The 15,937-nt window shown below is 42.1% G+C and overlaps 1 protein-coding gene across 18 annotated transcripts in view; it reads right to left on the minus strand.

Annotated features, from left to right (window-relative positions):
• C14H2orf92 (chromosome 14 C2orf92 homolog) overlaps positions 1-15,937 on the minus strand; it is a 39,549-nt gene that overhangs the window by 15,753 nt on the left and 7,859 nt on the right. For 8 of the 18 annotated variants that reach the window (XR_011526334.1, XR_011526343.1, XR_011526336.1 and 5 more), the window contains exons 3-6: positions 14,294-14,414; positions 11,178-11,240; positions 5,348-5,440; positions 3,153-3,236 (exon numbers count right to left, since the gene is read on the minus strand). Coding sequence is in view for 7 of the 18 variants with exons in the window: in XM_070573534.1 (XP_070429635.1) it covers positions 3,153-3,236; positions 5,348-5,440; positions 11,178-11,240; positions 13,655-13,751; positions 14,294-14,414 (458 nt within the window). In the remaining 11 variants the exon portion in view is untranslated. Of the gene's footprint in view, positions 1-3,152; positions 3,237-5,347; positions 5,441-11,177; positions 11,241-13,654; positions 13,831-14,293; positions 14,415-15,937 lie in introns of those variants that run through there. The other 10 variants (XM_070573534.1, XM_070573532.1, XM_070573533.1 and 7 more) reach the window with 4 other exon arrangements.

Raw genomic sequence — 15,937 nt, forward strand, 5'->3', positions numbered from 1 at the left:
CTTTTTCATTGCTTTTCTGTATATTTTTAAATTATTTTCTTTGTGGTTACGTTGGGGATTACAATTAACATCTTAAACTTATAACAACCTAGTTTGAATAGTATCAACTTAGTTTCAAGTGTATGCAAATACTCTGCTCATATATAGTTCCATCCCTCCCCTTTTAAATTGTTATTGTCACAGGTTATATCTTTAGACATTTTATGCCCATTAACATAGATTTACAATTATTGTTTTATGCATTTGCCTTTTAAATCATATTGGAAAAAAAAGAAAAGTTACAAACAAAAATTATGATACTATTGGCTTTTGTATTTACCCATGTAGTCACCTTTACCAGTGTTTTTTATTTTTTTCTTATGGCTTTGAGGTACCGTCTCGTGTCCTTTCCTTTAGCCTGAAGGACTCTCTTTAGCATGTTTTACAGGGCAGATCTCTTAGCTTTTGCTTATCCATAAATGTCTTAATTTCTCCTTTATGCTCAAGAATATTTTTTTCAGATATAGAATTCTTGGTTGACAGTACTTTTCTTTCAGGACTTTAAATATGTCATATCACTGCTTCTGGCTTCCATGATTTTTGAGGAGAAATCAGCCATTAATCTTATTGAGTATCCCTTGTACATGACGAGTAGCTTTTCTCTTGCTGCTTTTGAAATTCTCTCTTTGCCCTTGGGTTCAACAATTTGACTATTATGTGTTTCAGTGTGGCTCTATAGCATTTTTTCTTCCTGGAGTTCACAGAGCTTCTAGGATATGTATAATCATCAGATTTGGGAAGTTCAAGGCCATTATTTCCTCAAATTTTTTCTCTGCCCCTTTCTCTCTCTTTTCTTTCTGGGTCTTCTATAATGTATATGTTGGTATGCTTGATGGTATCTTGCAGGTCCCTCATGTTCTGTTTATTTTCTTCATTGTTTTCTTTCTGCTCCTCAGACTACATGATTTCAATTGTCCAAGTTAAAATTTATTGATCCTTACTTCTGCCTGCTCACATCTGCTGTCGAATCCCTCTAATGAGTTTTCCATTTCAGTTATTGTACTTTTCAATTCTAGAATTTCTCTTTAGCTCTTTTTTATAATTTCTATTTCTTTTTTTTTTTTAATTGGTGAGGAAGATTGGCCCTGAGCTAACATTCATTGCCAATCTTCCCCTTTTCGTTTTTTTGAGGAAGATCTGTGCTAATCTTCTGTGCCCGTCTTCCTCTATTTTGTATGTGGGACACCACTGTGGCAGGGCTTGATAAGCAGTGTATAGGTCCATACCCAGGAACTGAACCTGTGAACCCCAGGTTGCCAAAGTGGAGTGCATGAACTTAACCACTATGCCACTGGGCTGGCCCCTATAATTTCTATTTCTTTATTGATATTCTCACTTTGTTCAAACACTGTTTCATGATTTCCTTAAGTTCTTTGTCCATCATTTCCTTTACTCATCGAACATTTTGAAGACAGTTGATTCCAATTTCTAGGCTTCTGAGGGATGGGTTCTGTCAAATTCTTTTTTTTTTTTTTTCCTGTGAATGGGCCATATTTTCCTGCTTCTTTGTATGTTTTGTAATTTATTTGTTGAGAGCTGAACATTCTGAGTATTATATTTTGGTAACTTTGGAAATCAAATTCTCCCACTCCCCAGGGATTGCTGATTTCTGCTTGTTGGGGGCTGGAGTGATATTTTTGTGGATTTTCCAAACTATTTTGGCAAAATATGTATTCCTTGTTGTGTGTTGGTGCTGAAATTCCAGTTTGTTATCTTTGCAATCACTTAGTGACCTGACAAAGGTTCCCTTAAGTGTCTGTCTCCAAAATGAAGAAAAACAAAAAATACGGTCTTTGTAATCCCCTTGACAGAGTTGCTTGGAAGCCTCTTCAGACCATGGGGTTGAAACAACAGCCAGCCCGCAGTGATCAACACACATCCAAATTTTTGGAGGACAAGGTCCCTGTCGTCCATTCTGGCACCAGCAGGTCACACTGAAAATGTGGGCTGCTGACCACCTGGCTACCCGCCACAGGCTGGGGAATGAAGAGTGATAGGATCTACATGAACACTGAAATTCACCAAAATTCACCAGTCTCTTCACCAACCTCTCCCCTGGATGATGCCAGTATTCAACTAGAATCCAATCTTCCAAAATAGTTGCTTAAGATAATTCTTGCCAGCTCAATTGTAGACGTGGTGAGAGGATGTATTTCTGGCGCCTCCTACCCCACCGTCTTCCATCTAGGCCTTGGTTTCCCTCAAATGTTACATGAGGGGCTTAGACTAGACCAGTGAGTCCCAGCCTAGAAGCACCTAGAGAGCTTTAACAACTACTGATGCAAAGGTCTCATCCCACATAGGGAATCTGATCAGATGTCTCTTTAACAACCTCCCCAGGGGATTCTCACGCTCAATTAGGGCTGAAGACCTGGGGAGAAGGTCTGTCTCAATCTCAGGGCCTCATCATTGCTAGCATATGCAGAAAGCTCCTGGGCACCTGGTCCAGGCAGATGTGATGCACCTGGGTCAGGCAGATGTGATGCACCTGGGCCAGGCAGATGTGATGCACCTGGGTAAGGGAGATGTGATGCAGCTGGGCCAGGGAGATGTGATGCACCTGGGCCAGGGAGATGTGATGCACCTGGGCCAGGCAGATGTGATGCACCTAGGTCAGGCAGATGTGATGCACCGGGGTCAGGGAGATGTGATGCAGCTGGGCCAGAGAGATGTGATGCACCTGGGCCAGGGAGATGTGATGCACCTGGGTCAGGGAGATGTGATGCACCTGGGCCAGGCAGACGTGATGCGCCTGGGCCAGGTAGATGTGATGCACCTGGGTCAGGCAGATGTGCTGCACCTGGGCCAGGGAGATGTTCTGCAGCTGATCTGCGCTTGGGTCTGATGCTGCACTTCCTATAGCTCCGAGATGGTGGCCCTGCAGCTGTTACATGGACCCTTCTTTGAGGAGCAGAATCCTTTCCAAGTGTTTGTCTTCTATGTTTTGCTTCATTTCTTGGGACTCTGACACGTAGAGAACTGGCTCTAAATTCAAGGAAAAGCACTTTTCTTCCTATCAGAGCAGTAGGAGCAGGTTACCTGGGAGACCACCACAGACAAGCACGAGACTCTTCAAATACAGCCTGATGGTTTCACATGAAGAGGGTACTTACCAAATAGTTTAGCCAAATGTTCTTCCTGCTTATTTGAACTTGATGCAAATTCAGTATTTTCCAAGCTCTTTTGTTGAGGATAACCTATAGGAAAATAAACCTTAGCTGTGAGTAAATCTTTTATTGGATCTGCTTGTGATCTTTTTAACGCGATACTCTCTTGCGTGGTATCGTGAGAGGAGCATCATGCAGTTGGCCTGCTCTAGGGGAAAGAGCACTGGACGCGGGTTCTAGTCCCCGCTTTGAACGCCTTGTGACTTTAGGCAGTAAATTCTGTGGGATTTGGTATCCTCATCTGAGACTGGTGGGAAAGGTGCCAACCACAGGAGGCCTGTGAGGAAGGGGGAGATAAAATGTGCTGGTGTCGTCTGTAGACTGAAAAGTGCCCTCCCCTTATCACATCTCAGGGTTATTATCTATTATGAACTGCAATAAATGACGCTAGTTCCAAGCATGGTTATGCTCAGTGCCCAGTTTTGGGGGGAACAAAGATGGATGGACACACATCTCAGGGTCTTTTCAAGGAAAACTTTCCCTTCCATAGGAAATGATGCCAACGAGCAGTGACTTTGGCCGTTCTGGAAACGTGAAGCTTTCTCGTTTTGGAGGGGAAGGAACAACACTGCACTCTGCACTGACCCACACTATGGTCTGTGTCAGGGAGGGGCTCGGAGGGCCTGCGGCCGCCCCGACTTGACCTGTTGGAAGAGCACAAGGAACTCCTGATGCTGTCATTGATGAATGAAAATGAAGGTGCAAATGGAAACGGACTGCGTCAACCATCTGCCCTCGGACGTCACGGACTGATTTCAAGACCTGCTGATGCTCACGTGGCTATAGCGTGGATACGGATTAATTGCGCTAAAAGATTGTAGCAACCTGTGGAGATTCTGAGCTGTATTTTCAGGCTTTTCCTTAAGAAGGTTGTGATGTCTCTGTCTGGACACATTTTCTTCATTCAAGGTCAAGGCCAGCCCTTTGTTCTGGCCCGAGGGGAGGGAGAAAACCACCAAGGAGGAGAAACCTTTCCCCTAATGAAGGGGTTGTCAGGGCCACAGCGCCCACCTATTCTGAGCGCCACAGAGCATTCATGAAGTGCCTGCGGAATCTGAACTTTTAATACAAAATCAGCGACAATACCAGTTTTCACATGGTTTCCTCACAGATAATCTTCATAGCCACTGAGTAATCTGTGCATGTGACAGCTTTCAACTATACAAAAAAATTGGTAGGACAGTCTCCACGGTGTATGCCAAATGACTTCATGTATCACTACTTTGATCCAATAACAAAAAACAAACAGTTCTCTGTTAATGAGACATTGGTGAATCATTAGGAATAGATACACTCAATCATGCAAGCACTTAGCTAAAAACATGTTCATCACATTGTGTCAGCCAAGGGAGCATAAAAAAACACTGTGCAGGGCGCACCATCACGATTACACAGTAAAATATTCACCGTTTTAATCATGTGGTTTATGAAATGCATTGGCAGGGTCATTAGTTATGACATTGGTTTGCTAATAGTTTCATAATTTCAACATGACACACATGCCTGATAACTAATTACCCAATTTTCATTTTCTTCTAGTGCAACTAGTGTCCACCTTAAAGGATTTCTCTGTCACTTGCATGATTTGCACTAATAGACATAGTTTTTGCATATGTGACCAGCTTCTTCCCTTCAGCTTTGGCATACAAGCATCAGTGCAAAGGGAGAGATGGGCTCTGCTCCCCAGTGCAAATACTTTCCAGAGGCTGGCATAGGGGAGGTGATGCCGAGGGATGTGGGAAGGGTTCACTCCCCCAACTAGTCCCTCGGGCACTCAAGCACATTGAACTATAAAGCGTTGAATAGAAAGGTATTATTATACCTAGCAAGTGTGACCAGGAACAGTAAATGCCACTTGCAAATCCGGTTCCTGTCCTGTGAACAGCCCCCAGAGTGAGAGACCCTGCCTGACACAAGAACTTCAGAGATCACCCCAAGTACAGGAATATTCACACTTTAGACCATAGGCTTGGGAGGAGGTTATAGAGTATTTCAGACAATTCTTTCCTCCACATCTCAATTTGCATTTGCCTCATACATACCTGGTTTAAAGAATGCCAAAATGATAGGGTAGTACAAATAATACAATACATAGGCCTTTAGAAATATGTGCACTTACAGTTTTAAAGACATATACTTACTTTCTTTCATGTCACTCGTTGTAATTGATTGGCCTGCTGTTCTTCTCGTTTCATCAAAGGGAACGTTGGAAAACACTTGCAGGAGAATTTCATCTCAAGTGAAGCAAAGACAGGCATGTTAATACCAGCAATCCAGAATTAATAGAGTCTGCTCTGTGAGCACCTAAAGTAGTCTATGAACACAGAGAATAAATGATACAAACGCAATGGATATATGTTATGCTCTGAATGCCTTGTCTTGGGAAAGGGAACTTGGTCTATCTAAATCATTTCCGAAAAATTATGATTTCACTAGATATCCCAGATAGGAAACATTACCCACTAGAGACATGTGCTAGAAATTTTTTCTCTGAATCTCATGATATTTAATGTCATAATTTTTCTTCTTGCTCCTGTTGTCATTCTCCCCACCTCTGAGACTGTCCCCAAGCTGTCCCTCTGGATGAACAAACCTCTTTCCTGTTTCTACAAGATGCGCATCGTTTTCTTCCATTAAGACCTATTGCCTCTCCTAGGAAGTTTCTCACGGTGAGAGTCCAGCTTTTGTGGCACCAGACCTAGACCTAAATCCTGAGTTTGCTGTTTCCTGAAACGTGATCTTGGGCAAACAGCTCCACCTCTGTGATCTTTGGTTCCCTCACTGGTAGGATGGGGATACAATTATTTAACTGATAGAACTTTTGCAATAACTGAATAAAACTATGCATGTAAAAGCACTGAACATAGTGCCAGTGTGAGGACCATGCTAAAGGCTAAATATTTTAAAACTGCTAATCACCATCTTATTTATAACAATAACCCCGATCAGTTAGTAAATATTGCTTGCTTTCTGCTCATTGGAACCCTGCACAAGTGGAAGAATACATAGATAAGGAAGAAAAAGACAGAAAACACAAAGGAAGCAAAGATGTCAAGAAAACACGGCAGGAAAAAAAAAGATCTGCAACAGATTCTGTGGCATTCCATCACCAGCCATTTTTGCCTCCTTCTGTGCCTAAGGGTGATTGGAGCCTCAGGAGCCAGCCCTCAGAGAGACACTTCCTTCCACCCTCCTTGGTACCCAGAGGAGGGCTACGGGACACACAAAGTTCTTCCGAAGACTCCTGAGACCCTGGAAGAAGCTTGCTCCTCTGGATGGAAGAGAAAGTAGTGCTGGGGCTACACCTTCCCATCCCCTTTACCTCCTGCTGTGAAAGTGGATGTGACGTCTGGAGCTGCAGAAGCCATCTGATGACCAAGAGGCATAAGCACCAGGGAAGGCCCTGATGATCTCAGAGAAACAGGTCCTGACCTGAAGTCACTCAGCATTGCACCAAAGCTATAATTGTCTCTCTTGGACTACTTGAAACAGAAGGAAAATAAACCACTCCTTGTTTAAGTGACTAAACCCAGGTCTTCTAGTAATTGCAGCCAAGTGCTTTCTTTATTGGCATAGTGACTAAGGCAATAACTGGACATCCTTCACTTAGAGGATCCTGGCCACTTAGTTTTGATGACCCAATATTATATGGAGGAACCAAGCATAAGTTCCTAAAAATCATAATGCCCATCTAGGTTGGGACAGAGCAGAAGACTGTGGATCATTTGGACAACAGGCTTTTACCAAGCCCTGGCTCTGCTCAGAAACTGCACAAGGTGCTGGGGGTTCAAAGAGGATGGAGAAAGTGATCTCACCAGAATAGTGACATAGGAGATCCCAGCCTCCATCTCCCGACAAAGAGCAACAATTAGACAGCTATTCACAAACAAAAACAGCCCTGGGAGAGCTCTGGGTCCACTTAAGAAACCTCAGCCATACAGTGGAACAACAAACCTGAGCATAACCATACAAGATGAGAAGGAAGACAGCTTCATTGTGCTGGCATCATCCCATCCCCCAAGCTGGCATTGCTTAGTGCCAAGAGGGGACTTCCCAGCTAGAAAGACTTCCCCTCTCCAGGAAAGGAAGAGCAGGATGAGCAACCAGCCTCCCCCAACCAGTTTCAACAATGGATAGATCATCCAGACAGAAAAAGCAACAAGGAAACATTGGACGTGAACCATATTTAAGACCAAGTGGACCTAACAGACATATACAGAATATTCCATCCAACAGCAGCAGAATACACATTTTCCTCAAGTGCACACAGAATATTCTCCAGGATAGATCATACTAAAGGTCACAAAACAAGTCTTAGCAAATTTAAGAAGACTGAAGTCATACCAAGTATCTTTTCTGGCCACAGTGGTATGAAACTAGAAATCAATAACAGGAGAAAAGCTGGAAAATTCACAAATATGTGGAAATTAAATAACACACTCCTGAACAACTAATGGATCAAAGAATAAATCAAAAGGGAAATCAAAAAATATCTTGAAACAAACCAAAATGGAAATAACACCAAAACCTATGGGATGCTGCAAAAGCAGTTATAAAAGGGAAGTTTATAGCAATAAAATACCCACATTAAGAAAAAAGAGGGGCCGGCCCGGTCGTGTAGTGGTTAAGTTCGCATGCTCTACTTCAGCAGCCCAGGGTTCGCCAGTTCAGATCCTGGGTGCAGACATGCACACAACTCATCAAGCCATGCTGAGGTGGCATCCCACATAGAAGAACTAGAAGGACCTATAATTAGGATATACAACTATTTACTGGGGCTTCAGGGAGAAAAAAAAAAAAAGAGGAAGACTGGCAACAGACATTAGCTCAGGGCCAATCTTCCTTACCAAAAAAAGAAAAAGTATACCTTTAAATAATAATAATAATAAAATAAATTTAAAAACAAAATATCTCAAATAAACAACCTAACTTTATACTTCAAAGAACTAGAAAAAGAAGAGCAAACTAAACACAAAGTTAGCAGAAGGGAGGAAGTAACAAAGATCAGAGAAGAAATCAATGAAATAGACACCAGAAAAATAATAGAGAAGATTAATAAAACTAAGAGTTGGTTTGTTGAAAACATAAACAAAATTGACAAACCTTTAGCTAAACCAAGAAAAACAGAGAGAAGACTCAAAATTATAAATGAAAGAGGAGACATTACAACTGACACCACAGAAATACAATGGATCATAAGAGACTACTATGAACAATTAAACACCAACAAATTGGATAACCTAGAAGAAATGGATAACTTCCTAGAAACATACAACTCACCAAGACTGAATCATTAAGAAACAAAATCTGAACAGACCAAAAATGAGTAAGGAGATTGAATCAGCAATCAAAAACTTCCTAACAAAGAAAAGCCAAGGACTAGATGGCTTCACTGGTGAACTATACCAAACACTTAAAGAAGAATTAATACCAATCCTCCTCGAACCCTTCTGAAAAATAGAAGAGGAGGGAACACCCCCAAGCTCATTTTATGAGGCCAGCATTACCCTGATACCAAAGTCAGATAAGGACTCCTAAAGAACAGAAAACTACAGATCAATATCCCTAATGAACACAAATGCAAAATTCTCAACAAAATATTAGCAAATTGAATTCAACAGCATATTTTAAAGAATCATACACCAAGATCAAGTTGTATTTATTCCTGGAATGCAAGGACGGCTCAACATATGAAAATCAATAAATATGATACATTACATTAATAGAATGAAAGATAAAAATCTGATCATCCCAACAGACTCAGAAAGAGCATTTGACAAAATGCAACATCCTTTCATGATAAAAATGCTCAGTAAATTTGCTATGGAAAGAACCTATCTCAACATAATAAAGGCCATATATGACAAGCCCACAGCTAACACTATACTCAACAGTGGAAGGTTGAAAGCCTTTCCTCTAAGATCAGGAAAAAGACAAGGGTGCCTATTCTCAGTGCTCCTATTCAACATAGAACTGGAAGTCCTAGCCAGGAAATTAGGCAAGAAAAAGAAATAAAAGGCATCCAAATCAGAAAGGAAGAAGTAATATTGTCTTTGCAGATGATATGATCTTATATAGAGAAAATCCTAAAGACTCCACCAAAAACCTGTTAGAACTAATCTACAAATTCAGTAAAGTTGCAGGATACAAAATCAACATACAGAAATTAGTTGCAATGCTATACACTAACAATGAAACATCTGAAAAAGAAAATAATCTTATTCACAATAGCACCAAAAAGAATAAAATAGGAATAAATTAACCAAGGAGATAAAAGATCTGTACACTGAAAACTATAAGAAATTGATGAAAAAAATTGACAAAGACACAGACAAATGGAAAGATATCCTATATGCATGGATCAGAAGAATCAATATTGTTAAAATGTCCATATTACCCAAAGCCGTTTATAGATTCAGCGCAATCCCTATCAAAATTCCAATGGTATTTTTCACAGAAATAGAAAAAACAATATTAAAATCCATTTGGAACCACAGAAGACCCCAAATAGCCAAAGCAATCCTGGGAAAGAACAAAGCTGAAGGCATCACACTTCCTGATTTCAAACTATACTACAAAGCTATAGCAATTAAAGGAGCATGGTACTGGCATAAAAATAGACACATAGACCAATGGAACAGAATTGAGAGCCCAGAAATAAACCCTTACATGTACAGTCAACTCATTTGACAAGGAGACCAAGAATAGTCACCGGGGGGAAAGATAGTCTGTCAAAAAATGGTGTTGAAAAAACTGGATAACCACATGCAAAAGAATGAAATTGACCACTATCTTATATCACTCTCAAAAATTGACTCAGAATGGATTAAAGACTTAAATATAAGAACTGAAACCATAAAACTCCTAGGAGAAATCATAGGGAAAAAAGCTCCTTGACTTTGGTCTTGACAATGATTCTTTGGATATGATGTCAAAGGCACAGGCAACAAAAGCAAAAATTAATAAGTGAGACTACATCAAACTAAAAAGTTTCTGCACAGCAAAAGAGACATCAATGAAATGAAAAGGCAACCTACAGAATGGGAGAAAATATTTGCAATCATATATCTGATAAGGGGTTAATAAATATAGTCCAAAATATATGAAAAACTCATAGAAATCAATAGCAAAAAAGAAAATCTGATTTTAAAATGGGCAGAGGAATTGGATAGACATTTTTCCAAAGAAGACATGCAAATGGCCAACAGATACATGAAACAGAGTTTGACATCACTAATCATCAAGGAAATGCAAATCAAAACCACAATGAGATATCACCTCACACCTGTTAGAATGGCTACCATCAAAAAGACAAGAAATACCAAGGGCTGGTGAGGATATGGAGAAAAGGGAACCCTTGTGCACTGTTGGTGCTCTCTGCTGAAGAAGACTTCTTTGGTTACTCTCAAATATTAAATGAGAGCCTTAGAGTAAATCAATGAGTCCCAGCCTAGAATCACCTGGAAGACTTTAAAAACTATTCACACAAGGGCTTCACCACACACCAAGGAACCTGATCGTGGGGTGGATCTGGGTGTCTCTTTTTAACAATCTCCGCAGGGGATTTTCAAGCTCAGTTAAGGCTGTGCTGCTGGGGAGAAGGTCTATCTCAGCCTCAGGGCCTCACCATCTCTAGCACATGCAGACAGCTCCTGGGCACCTGGGCCAGGCAGATGCGCTGCAGCTGGTCTGCGCTGGGGTCTGATGCCGCACTTCCTATAGCTCCAGGATGGTGGCCCTGCAGCTATTGCACGGACCCCTCTTTGAGGAGCATAATCCTTTCCAAGTGTTTATCTTCCATGTTTTTAATAATTTACTGGGACTCTGACACTTATAGGAACTGGTTCTAGCCTCAAGGCAAAGTACTTTCCTTTCCATCAGATCAGCAGGAACAGGTTATCTGGGAGACCACCACAGACAAGCACGAGACTCTTCAAATACAGCCTGATGGTTTCACATGAGAGTACTTACCAAATATTTTAGCCAAAGCTTCGTCCAAATTTTTTGAACTCGAGGAAAATTCAGTATTTGAACCTGTGGGGGAAATAAACCTTAGCTGTAAATCTTTCACTGGATCTGCATGTGATCTTTTTAACTCAATACTCTCTTGTGTGGTATCGTGAGAGGAGCATCATGCAGTCGGCCTGCTCTAGGGGAAAGGGCACTGACGCGGGTTCTAGTCCACCCTTTTGTGCCTTGTGATCTTGGGCAGTAAAGTTCTGCGGGATTTGGTATTCTCATCTGAAGACTGATGAGAAGGTGCCAATGACAGGAGGCCTGTGAGGATGGGGGAGATAAAATTTGAACTCTGCAATAAATGGTACTAGTTCCAAGCATGGTTATGATCAGTGCCCAGTTTTGGGGGGAACAAAGACAGATGAACACACATCTCAGGGTCTTTTCAAGAAAAACTTTCCCTTCCATAGGAAATGATAGCAACAAGCAGTGACTTTGGCCGTTCTGGAAACGTGAAGCTTTCTCGTTTTGGAGGGGAAGGAACAACACCGCACTCTGCACTGATCCACACTATGGTCTGTGTCAGGGAGGGGCTCGGAGGGCCTGCGGCCGCCCCGACTTGACCTGTTAGAAGAGCACAAGGAACTCCTGATGCTGTCATTGACGAATGAAAATGAAGGTGCAAATGGAAACAGACTGCGTCAACCATCTGCCCTCGGACGTCACGGACTGATTTCAAGACCTGCTGATGCTCACGTGGCTACAGCATGGATACGGATTAATTGTGCTAAAAGATTGTAGCAACCTGTGGAGATTCTGAGCTATATTTTCAGGCTTTTCTTTAAGGAGGTTGTGATGTCTCTGTCTGGACACATTTTCTTCATTCAAGGTCAAGGCCAGCCCTTTGTTCTGGCCCAAGGGGAGGGAGAAAACCACCAAGGAGGACAAATCTTTCCCCTAATGAAGGGGTTGTCAGGCCCACAGCGCCCACCTATTCTGAGCGCCACAGAGCATTCATGAAGTGTCTGCGGAATCTGAACTTTTAACTCAAAACCAGTGACAATGCAGATTTTCACCTGGTTTCCTGACAGACAATCTGCACGGCCATTGAGTAATTTGTGCCCATGGTGGCTTTCAACTCTACAGGAAGATTGGTAATCAGGTCATTAATGGTGCACGGACATTCCTTCCAGATATAATGGCTTTTGGCAAATGAAAGAAACAAAAAGTTCTCTCTTGCTGAGATATCAGTGAATCACTAAGAATCAATACAAAGGAAGTGTAAGGCCATGCAGCGAAACATTTGTTCACAAAAACCCTCTGGTTTTTAAAGAACCCTGACAAGAGTAGTTACCGTCTCCCCTTTTCCTGCTGTCGCCCCTGACTGACAGTTTGCATAATGCACTTTCATGACGCATGACACTGTTTTTGGATCTATGTCTAGTTAATTTTTGGAGAGCAATACTGTAGCTTCCTACATCACAAGGATTGTGTCTGCTGCTTCTGCTTTTCTCCACAGACCCAATATCTTTACAGTGAGAGAATTTCCCAGAATATGGTCAGCCAGTTAGTTTAGTAAATAGCAAATATGGTTCCAAATGCCCTAAGACCCTAAATAGAGAGCATGGAAATCTAAAGTGCACTTTGAAAAAGCTACGTTCCTAAAACATCTATAATGTGGGTATTCAGATATCCAAAATGTGGAACCCAAATATCCATCAACTGATGCATGGATTAATAAAATGTGATACAGCCATACAACAGAATATTATTCAGCCATAAAAATGTACGCATGCTACAATGTGGATGAAACTTAAAAACATTAAATGAAAGAATCCAGCCACAAAAGACCATGTATCGTATGATTCCATAGGTGAAATATCCAGAATAGACAAATCTATAGAGCAGATAGTAGATTAATGGTTGCCAGGGGCTGTGAGAAAGGGGGAATTATGAGTGACAGCTAGTGAGGGTCACATTACTTTTAGGGGTGATGAAAATGTTCTAAAATTAGATAGTGGTTATTCACAATTCCATAAATACACTAAGAACCACTGAATTATATACTTTAAAAGGGTAATTTTATGTTACATGAATTACACCTCAAGCTATTATTTAAAATATCATGTGTTTATATATATGAGGGGATAGATGAAACAAGATTGGTATGATTACCACATGGATGTTCATTATACTAATTTTTCTACTTTGTGTGTGTTTGAAAATTTTTATAATGAAAAGTTCAAATGTACATGTATGCCACCCTCCTGTGGAGTTCTGGATTTTGAGAAAGCTTCCAAGTTAGGAAAAAGGTAAAAGTTACTCCCTTCTGAGCAAGAGCTCGCTACGGTAGATTCAGGGAGGGAAAGCAGATGGGGTGGGCCAGGCCCCGTGCTGACCACTCTGGGATCCGTGGAGGACAGCACCACCTCCCGCCTGAGCCAGGCTCACGTGAGTCTGACCCTTCTCCATCAACGTACGTGGGACAGTACCTTTGATCAGGTGGAAAGGGCGGGGCTCGGCGCCTTGCCAACAGCTCAGGAAAAGAACAAAGAAGAGGGTGTCTGCTCCTCTCTCCTGTGCCATAGTCTGTACACCATGAGAGAGAAGAAGTCTCCTGAAGTCCTCAGACACAGCCTTGGACTCCAGGCTACTGCGGAACACGACTGTCTGTGAAGTCACTTCCGGAAGCAAGGTGGGGCGCAGTTCTACAGTGGGAAGTGGGGAGGGCCCAGTGTCTGTGGACAGGGACACGGGAGGGGGACACTGGCAGTCCTGAGGTAATTGCCTCCACGCTCACTCCCTTCGGCTCTACAGAGCCGTCCGCCATCCCGCGTGCACTGTAGCCTGCAGGCAGGAGGCTGCTAACCAGGACTCCTAAGGTGCAAGTGACAGAAACACAACTAAACCAGCATAAGCAAACTGGAATAGCTGGAGCAGCCAGAAAAACCTTATAATAAATCAAGATATCACATTAAGTATTGTTTTTTATCGTATTACATAAAAGTATAACACCAAAAATATTATAAACAGAAGTGAGTTGACGTTGTCACTCGTGCGTCATGATGTCCCCTGTGACATTTTGTAAGTATTAAACTATTTTCAAAGGAAATATCTTTATATGTCAGCACCTTTAACTGCACTTTTCTTCCTGCATTTTCACTTTGTATTGGATCCCACAAATCAGGTAGCCGGCCCTGCCCTTTAGTCCTTGTGTTCACACACAGTATGCAGGCAGGGGATGGAAGAGATCTTTGGGAGACAAAAAGAACACAAAAAGTTATACAGTTATAAATCTGAGTAGCTCCGGCATATTAGTTTGTTGCGGCTGCCATAACCAAGTACCACAACATGCGGGGCTTAAACAACCGAAATCTATTGTCTCACAGTTCTGGAGGCTGGAAGTACAAGATCAAGGTCAGCAGAGCTGAGGCCTCTCTCCTTGGCTTGTCAGTGGCCATCTACCCCTTGTACCTTCACGTCGTCTTCCCTCCACATGCATCTGCATCCAAAGTTTCTCTTCTTATAAGGATACTAGTCATAAGGGCCCACTCTAATGACCTCATTTTAACTTGATGACCTCCGTAAAGACAGACACTCAAAATAAAGCCACATTCTGAGGCACTTGGGGTTAGGACATCAACAAATAAATTTAAGGGGTGGGGACACAAGTCAAACCATAACATTAGGTAATGGCAGCAGCAAAAATCTTCTCTGAAATATCTTCAAAAAAAACAGAACAAAAAGAACATATAAAACAACACAAAACTCACACCCTCAGCATAAGCAGAAGAAAGAAAATATCCAATTTCAAATTACCAGTAAATAGAAAAATAAACCCTAACCCCAGGCACTGACTCTCTGGCTTCTGCTGCTTGCCTCTGCCGAGAGGGAACGCAGTGGCCTGAAAAGGTCTAAAATCTCCTCCAGAAAGAGAAAACCCACTGTGTGTGTGGAAATGCTGCAAATGTGTCCTAGTGGATCAATATTAACCCCTAGACCTGGGCAAGGAGATTGGTGAGGCTTCAATCAAGAAAGACCCTAAAAGAGGCTGAGTGTGGGCTGGGCATGGGGTGGAGATGGAATCCTTCAGGGGACTTTTCCCTGGGAGATTTCACTGAGGGTAAGTAGAAACTAAAGAAATGGGAAATAGGCTAACTGCAAACTCAAGATGCACAACCACCTAACTTTTTTTTTTTTTATTTTGGTGAGGAAGATTGGCCCTGAGCTAACATCTGTTGCAAATCTTCCTCTTTTTGCTTGAGGAAGATTGTCACTGAGGTAACATCTGGGCCAATCTTCCTCTATTTTGTAAGTGGGATGCCACCACAGGATGGCTTAATGAGTGGTGTGTAGGTCCACACTCAGGATCCGAACCCATGAACCTCGGGCCACTGAAGTGGAGCACGCAAACTTAACTACTATGCCACCAGGCTGGCTCCACGACCACCTAACTTTCGATCCCCACTGCCCACTCCTGCTACTTTCCCCCATCTTCCTTATCTCAACAAAAAATCAATCCTTCCATTTGCTCAAGCCAAAATCCAGTGTTTGTTCCAGAAGCTTCTCTTTCTCTCCCACCACACATCCAATCCTCTCAGTTCAATTTTCACACACCTTGCCTGCCTCCACTGCCCCAGCGGAGACCAGACCAGCATCACCTTCATTTTACTGCTGATGACACAAGAGGCCAACAAAGTCCCCTTAACATTCTATTGAACCCAAACGAGTCCCATTACCAAAATCTCCAGCACCTCCTCTCCCTCTTAGCTCTT

The sequence above is a fragment of the Equus przewalskii genome, chromosome 14 (assembly GCF_037783145.1).
Source record: "Equus przewalskii isolate Varuska chromosome 14, EquPr2, whole genome shotgun sequence".
Classification (NCBI taxonomy): Eukaryota; Metazoa; Chordata; class Mammalia; order Perissodactyla; family Equidae; genus Equus; species Equus przewalskii.